This window comes from Volvox carteri (assembly GCF_000143455.1).
Source record: "Volvox carteri f. nagariensis unplaced genomic scaffold VOLCAscaffold_41, whole genome shotgun sequence".
NCBI classification, from domain to species: domain Eukaryota; kingdom Viridiplantae; phylum Chlorophyta; class Chlorophyceae; order Chlamydomonadales; family Volvocaceae; genus Volvox; species Volvox carteri.
This window is the reverse complement of record NW_003307584.1, coordinates 323,899-334,234: the sequence shown is the minus strand read 5'-3', so window position 1 is coordinate 334,234 and position 10,336 is coordinate 323,899. Positions and strand designations below refer to the sequence as shown.

Sequence of the window (10,336 nt, the reverse complement as noted above, 5' to 3'; positions counted from 1 at the left end):
GGCGGGGGGATTGGGGAACTGATAGTCCTTGATAGTACTACTTAACGATACTGGCGACCCGCGCGGCAGAGTACTCGTCCTAATAAGAAATAAAGGCGGTCTTTGTACACGTAGCGATTGATACTACACATATACACATATATATCCTCGGAATTACTACTCCACGTATTTTAGCTGGGAGGAAGAAGTGGCCCGTTCTTTCCCCCCCCCCTCCCCCCGGGGGAAAATCATTAACGGAAAAACGTTTTCCCAAACCCGGATCGTTTTTTGTTACATTTATGTCACAGGGGGAGTGGCGGTGTGTGTGGGGGGGATGTATGTACTCACCTATGTTTGTCCGCTTGGCCTGCCCTCCACTGATACCCTTGGACAGGGCGTTGCCAATCTGAAGAGGAGGGGCAATCAGGGGCCTTCGGGTTTGGGGAAGGTTGAGTTGGGGATTGCTGTGCTGTGTGGGTCCAGTACGGCATGTACGGCGTTAGCCGACGTCATCGCACATGGGTTACTCCAACGGCAATCTCGTACACATCTTTTCTAAGGTGTTTTCGTCCAACCACCCATTTCCGTGCACCCTCGCTATCACACGGCCGCTATCCAAAACCCGCATCCACTATTGATTCATTCATTCACCCATTCATGCGCCCCTGAGCACTACCACGACCACCACCACGACCACCACCACCACTGCCGTACCTTGACGTCCCGACACCGGCTCAGCGCCAGCTTGTCCAGCAGGTCCTCCACCGCGCGCTTCTTGGACTCCAGCGGCTCCGAAACCGGCCGCTTCAGCTCGGCCGTGTACAACAACATCTCGTACACCGTCAGAATGCCCAGCAGCGTGTCGAACTGCACCAATAAATTTATTTTATTATTACTTTGTTGTTTACATAATACATCATCGGACGGATGTGGATTGCCAGAAAAGGTTAGAGGGGAGTCGTCCCCGCGACTAACTAACGACGGGTTCCAAACCGTCGGAACCAGATCAGATCAAAGCACCCACACCGGAAGGACCGAGGGCAATATTGGGGGCCGGGGGTGGGGAAAGACGAACCACGAGGTGGCGAAGGGGAAGGGGGGATGGAAACGAGCCTCCCCCCGCGTCACACACACACACGTGGCTGTCGAGACCGCGGAGGTGTTACGGTAGGCCAGTCTTGCTGTCATACAAACAGCCAGCCGGACGGACACAGCTGGCCCCAAGAAACGTACGGACGAAACACACACAGACACACACACAGACACACACATATATATAGTCTTTCAGACGTTGGATTGCGCAAAATGAAGGTACAGTTTACAATTCACAAATCGCAGGACCCTGAAGAAGGGCAGCAATGGGCTCCTCTGGTCTTCGTAAAATATACCCTATTTGAGCTGCTGCCGTACATATACCCCCAGCAGCTTCCGGGACCTTTTCACCCCCTAACACCAACACCAAAACACCCATCCCCGCAGAACCTCTATCACTTTCAAAACCTCCTGTCCTCCCCCTCCCCTCCCCCCGGGCTGATCCCCCGTGCACCTGTTCCACGTAGCCTACAGCGATAGAGGAGGGGAGGGGCGGGGCGGGGAGGGGAGGGCGGGGGAGGGGCGGGGAGGGGAGGGCGGGGGAGGGGCGGGGAGGGGAGGGGAGGGCGGGGGAGGGGGAGGGGAGAAGATAGAAGTTGGTGTGTCAGTTAGGGGCCATAAAAATGGGGTAGGGGCCAATGGTTGGGGGAGGCCATGATCCAAATATATATCAAGGGGCTTGACATGCGGGCCTTGTGAGAGCCGTTACTCAGGCTCAACAGATAAAGGTTTAAGACTGTTAGGAATGTGAATAGAAGTTGTGGGATTTAATATAAGCAATCCGCCAGCCCCCAACTCCCCACCCACGTAATCGCCCACACTTGTCACCGTCTTACACCCCCTCCCTCCTCTTCCCCCCCCCGCGTCCACCGCGGCGTTCCCGGCCACGCACACACACACGCACACACACGCACACACACTCACATCACATTCACACGCCGACAACCCAAATCCCAAGGTAATAATGTCCATGCTAAGAACACAAGGATGCACAGGTCGCCCATTGAACCTCGTCAGACCTCATGATTAAAAAACTTGGCCGCCACGCAACCCTCCCCCCCCCGCACCCCCCAAAAAAAATCCTAGCCTCTCGATTGTCGCCTTACCTGTGTAGCGCCTCAGGAACTGCGGGGTGGGCTTCTGGCCAGCGAATGCAACGGTGCCTTCAGTGACACCTGCATTCTTGCGACCTGCCAGCACGTCCAATAGAGTGGTCTTGCCGCTGCCGCTGGGCCCCATCTGGCGAGATTTGAGGAGGGGAGGGGGAGGAGGAGGAAAGTGAGGATTGCCAGCTACCCATGTCCCCCCGCGACTGCTGTTGTTTGATCGCTGTTGACCGATTTTAATCTCGGATGGAGTTTGGACTGAACAAGGCTACATCGCGCGTCAGCATGAGAGCGGATGCGGGCAAGGCGCACCGGCCGGCTGCTCGAATTTAATTTTCCTTATGGGAAGGTTATACTTACCAAGGCAGCCATCTGGTGAGCTTCGAAGTAGCCAGCCACCTTTTTGAGCAGGAATGCGCGTTCGCCCTTCTTGTGGTGAGATGGGACCGAGTAGTCCAGGTCCTGGCAAGAACGGCAATTCCAAAGGCTCCCATTTTTATCCGGTAAAGTGAGACAGCATGGGTAACGTTATTTAGCTAGCTTCGCGTAGGAATAGCTAACTTTAAATTGAGGCCACGCATTAGCTTTGGGACAGTATATTGACGGCGGCCCCGGTTCATGAATGTGCACCAATAATACTGCTCCAGACGCATAGCTTTTGCTACCCGTCTGGACGCCGTCAGCCATGATGTCCCCAAAACCAAGCCGACGCTCAACAGTTCGGTCGTCCTTGAACTAGACGGCCTAACCTGCAAATAGTTCAAATGCGACCTTTCCTCTTACCTTGAACACAATTCGCATCCCCATAGGCGCAAATGTCTTTTCCCTTTCGACGCGCCTGGCTCCATCGGCAACTCCAGCCTCAACGTCCAAAGGTTGCGTCGCATTGACGGTCATCTTCAGACCGAGGTAGAATGTAATGCTAGTGCCCAAGCAAGACTCGCAGGAAGTGGCGAGCTTGAGGGCTTTGCTACGCTCGCTGTAAGCGCTTGCACTCTGTACTCAGCTGCTCCGGAAAACGATGCGCAAAAATTTTCCACAGTAAAACTATGTACTTCAGGAAATCGGTTTATGGCTCGGATGGTGCTGTTCAAAGCCACATTACGCCATAGGGTTTCAGGGTTACGCACTAAGCTACCAGAACCTTACTAACATTATGCTGCATATACAGTTTATGACACAAAATTCTGTATCAATGCACCATTTGCTCTAAATTGCTCCAAGGTATCGTAGGAAGCAAAAGAGGTTGCGCTAGGAACCGTTGAGGGGAACGATCACGCGTTCACATATGGAATTCCAAGAGCAAACGCATACCTTACCTAAATACATTATAACCAAAACGACTCACACATGGCCAGCGCGTGAAAGCTGATAGCCGCGCCGCTAAGAACCGCAACCACCTTAACTACCATAAACTTGCGACTGACGGAGCTTTAGGTTTTCTAGAACGCACAAGATGCGTCCATCTCCATGACGTCACATCTCCTGGGTTGTAAAACTGTGAACCTCACACATGTAATGGGAATGAGAGGTTAGATGTCGATGTGCCCGGGGGACGACTTCTAAGCGCTGACATGTTGAGCACATGTGGAGCACTGCATCCCAAAATTGCCCTTATATAATAACTCTGGAAACGTGTGCGCTCCTTTGCACGAGCGTACGCAACATGCTACGTGCTCATATTGTCGGTCATAACATTTACGCACCACATGGGTCCTGCTGAAGAGGGCTGATGTCGAGCGTGGCTGTTAGGAATGGTGTGAAGGGGCAGTAGAAAGCCATGAAGCAGTGTGGACGGAGGATGATCGCGACTTGGAAAGAGGGCAGCGTCTTTAAGCAGGTATTATGTCATGTTGGCTTGTCTCTCGGCCCCTACGACCTGGGCGTGCTCGCCAGATGTCCGTCTCGCGACATGCAAAGTGAGCTGACGTGCGCAAGCACCAGGCCCGAAAGCTACTGTCATCGTATGTCAAGACGTGTTACCCATCTTGACCGCAACACTTTGGCAAAAGCACGCTTTGATCCAGAAGGATTTTGAAGTCTTCCATGCCAACGAACTAACCAACCAGGGCGACAACGATCTTACTCGACATTTTGGGATTAAGCTTTCTAGCTAGCTTTGCATTGCATTTGCACTTGATTTATTGATGCTAATGTCTCCAACAGGAGTGCCTTTCTAGGGCATTTCCTATATGTTGGCCCTTTACGTTTTACTTCGCACCGCGTAATATACTTCCAATAGCAAGCTTGCACTGTATTTTATTTTAAATGCGAGCTTGCAGCACTGGCGGTGCGCTTGGAGCCCGCCTGGCACGCTCCGGGCCATCCGTTTGCGAAGTCGCACGGAGATATCCCGGCGCTGCTTCGACTCTACGCTTGCCTCTTCAAAGTACCGCCTCAGATCGTGTTGCGGTCGCCGCTTCGGGCTCCTGCCGTGCTGCTTCGTGTCTGGGAGGAGCGGCATGGAGCATCTCTCTCTCAACCCTCCGACCTGGCGCAGCGCCGCAGGCCATTCGAGTCAGCCGCGGACAATGGCACGCAACTCAGAGGTTTTCACCTTTGCTGCTAGCTCGCCCGACAGTTGGCTTTCGGGGAGCAGGTGCGGGATGCAATTCTAGGGATGGCCACGCAACACCAGTCGCGACGTGTAATGCAACATGGCATCTAATAATATGGCGCAGATCTGTGCCGTACTTACGCCAACGGAAACGGGAACATATATACATATATATCCATGCAAACATACATACACACACCAACACGCGCTGGCAGGGCCTGCTGTTGTTGTGCATTCTGAGGGTCATTAAGAGGACAGGGTTGTCAGAGGAATATGGGGAAAGCGGGTGTGTTTGTATCCTTGTCGTGAAGGTGTGGGTTTGGGTTTTACAAAAAAAACATCGCATCCAACCGTGCCGTACCATCCGCCGTACCAGCTTCAGAACAATACCGCGTCATCAGGATCTCCCCACCCTCACTCACGTCTTGTCGCTCTGAAGAGACAGGCGGGCCACCGCTGCTGATGCATCCTTAATTGCCCAGATGAATAAACTTAATCTTCGAAGACTGTGCTAAAGAAAAAAAAGACTTTGAGATTCTAGAAGTTACCTCCAACGGTGTAGAAACCACGCAACCTCAAACCCCGCAATCTCCGAAACCAAACCCTTGCAAAACCCAACTTCGATCCCCAAACCCGGCCCGAACACCTTCGCAGCTGCGACCGCAGCCGCTGAGCCGCCAGATGCTGGTTCCGGAGCGGGTTGTCCCGCCCCCTCCTCCTCCTCCCTTTCCGCCGCCACCGCCGCCGCCGCCGTTGAGCAGCCGCCTGCCGCCTTCCAACCCTTTCCCACAAGTCCCACCCCCGGGGGCGATCCCATAAACCCCGCCAGCCCTAACGGCTACAAACTGCCGCCGCCGGAGATAGCGACCATTGTGGATGCGCCAGCGCAGCCGTCATTGTCGTACTCTCCGGACAGGAAGACGGTAGGATCAACGGTCGATCGTACGACGGGGAATAGACAATCTAGCAGTATGTAATGCGACTGCTAGTCACGACAATGCTGTCCCGACGAGACAACACACCAACACCGCCATTTCCCCCTTCCCCCTCCCTCCCCCTCTTTTTTCCCCCTCTCCCCCCCTCCCCCGCGCGCGAGAACGTCGGCAGCAGTTGACCTTCTGCTTTGCAGGTTTCCTTGGTGCCGTACACTTTCCTGGAACCCATTTCACCCCACGAAATGCCTCCTCCCTTTATTTCCTAACACACGCACATACACACACACCGCGCTGTACGACGACCCCTCCGCAGTTCCTCCAGCTTACTCGGCCGCCCTCCCTGCCGCCAATCCTCGAGATGTCGCGACCCGAACTTAAACTGGCTGGATTGCGCGTGGATCCAGATCTATACGCCCGCAGCAAAATGAGTTACTACACAGGTACGTCAAATGTACGGATGGGCGTGTCGTACACGTGCATTTGGGAGGTGTTCTGTTCATGATGTTGTTGAGCCTGATCAGGCACCACTCTTTCGCTCCTTCGTCCTTTATGTTTTTCTTCTCCATGCGTGGCACGTATCCTCGTGGTAAAGTGTCCCGAATACGGCTCGGCTGAAATTCCGTTGTTGCTTAATCAGGCATCTCCATCGTGCCCGCCACGGAGGTCGTACCTGCCCCTGCCGACAAGTGCCGTACACTGACGGGCTTTCCAGCTGGATCCTGGATCAACTACGTTAGCTGGAGTCCCGACGGCACCCACATTGCCTTCACAGTACGTACGGTACATTGCGCAGTACAACGTGACGTACATGGCATCGTACAGCTTGTCGTACAAAGTAGGGGGTGCTAGATACGGGGGCCATGGCAACCAGTCGTGGCTCCTGGCACCGCACGAAAGACACAGCTACACATACAGACGTACGACATAAAATACACGGCACAAGATGTCAATGTAAAAAAACCCGCGAACGACACGAAACCTCGAAAAATTCTACCCTCGCTATAATATTGCCAAAATTGGCAATCCCTTCCCGCAGCCCTACCACTCACCTGGGGTTTCAATCATCTTCAAAACCCTAAAACCCTAAGCCCTGGTTTAAATTATTTCAAAAAGAAAAACTTTGAAACCTGAGAATGAAGAGAGTGTGTTGAGTGTTGTACGGCATGGGGGTTTCGGTTTCGGCACCCCCAGGTTCGCAGCCCCGGGGCCCCCGGCGATCCCCCCCGGGGCCCCCTCGAGCTTTGGATCGCCGATCCCCACACGGGGACGTGCCGACCTGCGCTACGACACCCAGCGGCCGCCGCCGCCGCCGCCGCCGCCGCCATGCCGCTGGGCCTGCCGTACCGCGGCCTGAACACCGTGTTCGATGACTACGCGTGGCTGGATGACGATACGCTGGTGGCTGCCGTACTGCCGGACGGGCTGACGGCGCCGCCGCCGCCGCGGCCTGCGACGCCGCCAGGCCCAAAGGTCACCGACAACACGGCCGGCAAGAAGGCTCAGAACAGGACGTGGCCGGACCTTCTCAAGGTGCGTGTTGGGGGTGTTGGGGGCTCGTCCCCTTGCGAGTTCTGGGGATAGGGGGTTATGGGGTTTCGAGGGGGGGAGGAGGGGGGGAGGGGGGGAGAAATAGGTAGACACCAGGCCCTTGGGGGGACTCAGTCAGCGGCCACACAGTCCAAGACCAAAACCCAAGACGCCCTGCCCGCCGCTCCTTCCTCCGCCCGCCTTCTGTCCACTTTTCCCGCCACTTTTCCCGCCACTCGCCTCCCAACCCCTTTGATGTGTAGATGTGTGGATGTGTGGATGATATAACCGCCCGCGCTGTTCTTAAAAAAACGAAAATCTCCAAAGCCACTTTTGAATTCCTCCAGTCTTATTTTAAGTGCTTTCCGCTGTACAGGACGAGTACGACATGGCGTTGTTCGAGCACTACGGCATCAGCGAGCTGTTGCGGCTGAATGTACGGACGGGGGAGGTGGCGGTTATAGGGCCCCCGAGGATGTACATCGAGTAAGTTGGTGCCTCAAAAGTTAGTTGGTTAGTTGGTCGGTTTCTTAGATCCGGACGCAGATCCGGACCCAGATCCGGCAGATTACTTTCTAATTATTCTAAAAGAATCCAGCTCTGCAAGGAACCCCCTTGCTTTGCTCAGCTACCCCCTCCTGCGTTCCCGCGCTTTCTCCCCCCCTCCCTCTCCCCCCCTTCCCTTCCCTCCCCCCCTTCCCTTCCCTCCCCCCCTTCCCTTCCCTCCCCCCCTTCCCTTCCCTCCCCCCCTCCCGGGGATTTGAAAACCCGACATCTTCGTCGTCATCGTCAGGTCCTTCGCCTCTTGCGGAATTAATTTAATCATTTTTTGCTCCCTCCCCCCCCCTTACATAAGCTCCACTGGATTCTTTCCAATGCCTCCCCTCTACCCTACTGGTCAGTTCTGCTTCTCTTTCCTTGGCAGCAGCTTCACTCGTTCGTGGCTCGTCTTTCCCCTCTTCCCCCCTCTCCCCTCGGTGACGTCATCATCGCTTACGACTCACCGGGGGCAGTTCCGGATTTTGGACGCCGTACGGTTTAGCTCATTTTTGGTTTCCATGTTGCATGTGTGATCTGTTTCCCCTCCTCGCCAAATTAACCTTTTACATATGTTGCATTATTCTAATATTTTACAATATTGTTCTTCTCACTTTCTCTCTCACTACCCCCTCGCGCCCTCCTTAAATAGAACGGATCCCTCGCCGGACGGTCGATACCTCCTCGTCACGTGGCTGGAGAAGCCGTACAGTACGGCAGTGCCGTGCGGCAGGTTCCCGCGCCGTACACAGCTATGGTCCCGAGACGGCACTCTGGTGAGAGGAGTGACGGAGAGGCCCCTCTCTCTCCCTTTCCCTCCTCTTCCTCCTTCTGGGGGTCCCACTACCACGACCACCACTACTGGCCCCCCACCCCACCCCCCTTGTACACTCTGTCCTTGGCAGCAGCTCCTCTCGCCAGTGGTTCGTCTTTCCCACCACCACAACCACCGCCATACGGCGGTAGTTCTCCCCGCCCTAACCCCACCCCTGCGCCCCTCCTCGCCCCCGCCCCGCCCTAACCCCATCCCTGCGCCCCTCCTCTCTCCCGCCCCGCCCTAACCTCACCCCGGATTCAGGTCCGTGAGTTAGCCGCACTCCCCCTCGCGGAGGACATCCCCATCGCCTTCAACAGCTGCAGAGCCGGACCGAGGTGGGTCGGTGGGTCAGTGGTGGGGGTCGGTGGGTCAGTGAGCGCGCGCGCGAGTGTGTGTGTATGTATGCGTGCCGGAAGGGGGGTTAGAAAGAGGAAGGGGGGAAAGCGGCCTGGCGGCGGGTGGGTTGCTCTGTCTTCTACCTGTCCGTTTTATCCACTCCATATGTTCTACATGCCGTACGTGACGGTACGAACACAGGGGCATCAGCTGGCGGGATGACGCGCCGTCGGAGGTGTATTGGTTGGAGGCTCAGGTACGGCAACTCCCTGGACCCTTCCGTACATTGAAACTCTATACTTGCAGGTGCACTTCAACACAGGATAATTGACCGGGCGATTAGGGGGCCCGGGAGACACAACTTCGCAAAAAGTACACAGCCCCGTACAGCGCCGTACCACATGATAAACATGGCCGTACGTTTTTCAGAAATTAGGTCCTAAAAATGTTCTTATGTCATAATTTTGCCACGTGTTATACAGGACGGCGGCGACCCCTCGGTTGAGGTCTCCCCGCGCGATGTCGTACTGGCCCTGACAGCGGAGGATGCCGCCGATCCTGCCGTACAACCACGTCAGATTGCCGCCACGGACTTGCGCTGCGGCGGTGTTGCCTGGCGAGTATATGTGCGCGTGTGTGTGTCACAGTGTGTGTATTTCCCCCTCCCTTTCTCCCCGGGAACACGCATGCCTAGGGTTTAACCCCGTGTCGTACTTTGTTGACATGTCGTACAGCTGCTTATTTGCTCGTCCACTTGATCATTCATACGTAACTCCCCCTTCCCACTTTCATCGGAAATCCTCGGCTCACTCGCACGTACCCTTGATCCCCTCCCCCACCCCTTCCAAGGCACGCACTCACGCACTCACGCACTCACCTAAATTACCTCCCGCTTGTTCTCAACTTTCTCCCCTCCCCCTCCCCCCTCCCCTCCCGTCGCGTGTAGGTGTGACGGGGAGTTGGCCATCGTGTTTGAGTCCTGGTACAAAACACGGAGAAGCGTCTGGTGGCGGTTCGCGCCGGACCAACCTCGCGAGCCAAAGACAGTCATATTCGACAGGTGGGGGGGCGCCAAAGGGGGGTATGGGGGGGAGATGGGGTTGGGGGCGGGTAAAGGCGGGTTTTATAATGTCCAGAGTGATCGGCAACTGTGGCCATGAAGCGATTGGGGGGAGTGGTGGGGTGATTGGGGTAAAGGCGTGTGTTGTGTGTGTGTGTGTGTTTGTTTTTGTGGTGCAGTATGCGAGTGGGGGGGTGGAAGTGAGCGATGGGCTTGAATTTGCAAGTTGCTGTTTCGTGTTCATCGTATGGGTTTTTGTGTTGTCGTACGGTGCCGTACAGGAACTACGAAGACGTGTACGGCGATCCTGGATCTCCCTTAACTCGCCGTACTCGTTGGGGCACGTACGCCATCGCGCGGGTGACCCCCGACCCCGTCACGTTGACGGCG

The 10,336-nt window shown here is 55.6% G+C and overlaps 2 protein-coding genes across 2 annotated transcripts in view; one reads left to right on the top strand and one right to left on the bottom strand.

Annotated features, from left to right (window-relative positions):
* VOLCADRAFT_95021 (uncharacterized protein) overlaps positions 1-3,074 on the bottom strand; it is a gene marked incomplete at both ends in the record, with an annotated part of 8,245 nt that extends 5,171 nt beyond the window's left edge. Inside the window, 6 exons of the mRNA XM_002954158.1 lie at positions 328-448; positions 694-846; positions 1,526-1,539; positions 2,178-2,310; positions 2,538-2,639; positions 2,961-3,074. Of these exons, the coding sequence (XP_002954204.1) occupies positions 328-448; positions 694-846; positions 1,526-1,539; positions 2,178-2,310; positions 2,538-2,639; positions 2,961-3,074 (637 nt within the window). The remainder of the gene's footprint in view (positions 1-327; positions 449-693; positions 847-1,525; positions 1,540-2,177; positions 2,311-2,537; positions 2,640-2,960) is intronic.
* An 883-nt stretch (positions 3,075-3,957) lies between these two features.
* The window catches only part of VOLCADRAFT_106292 (uncharacterized protein), a gene marked incomplete at both ends in the record, with an annotated part of 12,005 nt that continues 5,626 nt past the window's right edge, over positions 3,958-10,336 (top strand). The window contains 13 exons of the mRNA XM_002954230.1: positions 3,958-4,096; positions 4,686-4,776; positions 5,564-5,657; positions 5,983-6,109; positions 6,307-6,440; positions 6,861-7,199; positions 7,573-7,682; positions 8,386-8,509; positions 8,812-8,885; positions 9,088-9,142; positions 9,369-9,520; positions 9,833-9,946; positions 10,228-10,306. Coding sequence (XP_002954276.1) covers positions 3,958-4,096; positions 4,686-4,776; positions 5,564-5,657; positions 5,983-6,109; positions 6,307-6,440; positions 6,861-7,199; positions 7,573-7,682; positions 8,386-8,509; positions 8,812-8,885; positions 9,088-9,142; positions 9,369-9,520; positions 9,833-9,946; positions 10,228-10,306 — 1,632 coding nt within the window. The remainder of the gene's footprint in view (positions 4,097-4,685; positions 4,777-5,563; positions 5,658-5,982; positions 6,110-6,306; positions 6,441-6,860; positions 7,200-7,572; positions 7,683-8,385; positions 8,510-8,811; positions 8,886-9,087; positions 9,143-9,368; positions 9,521-9,832; positions 9,947-10,227; positions 10,307-10,336) is intronic.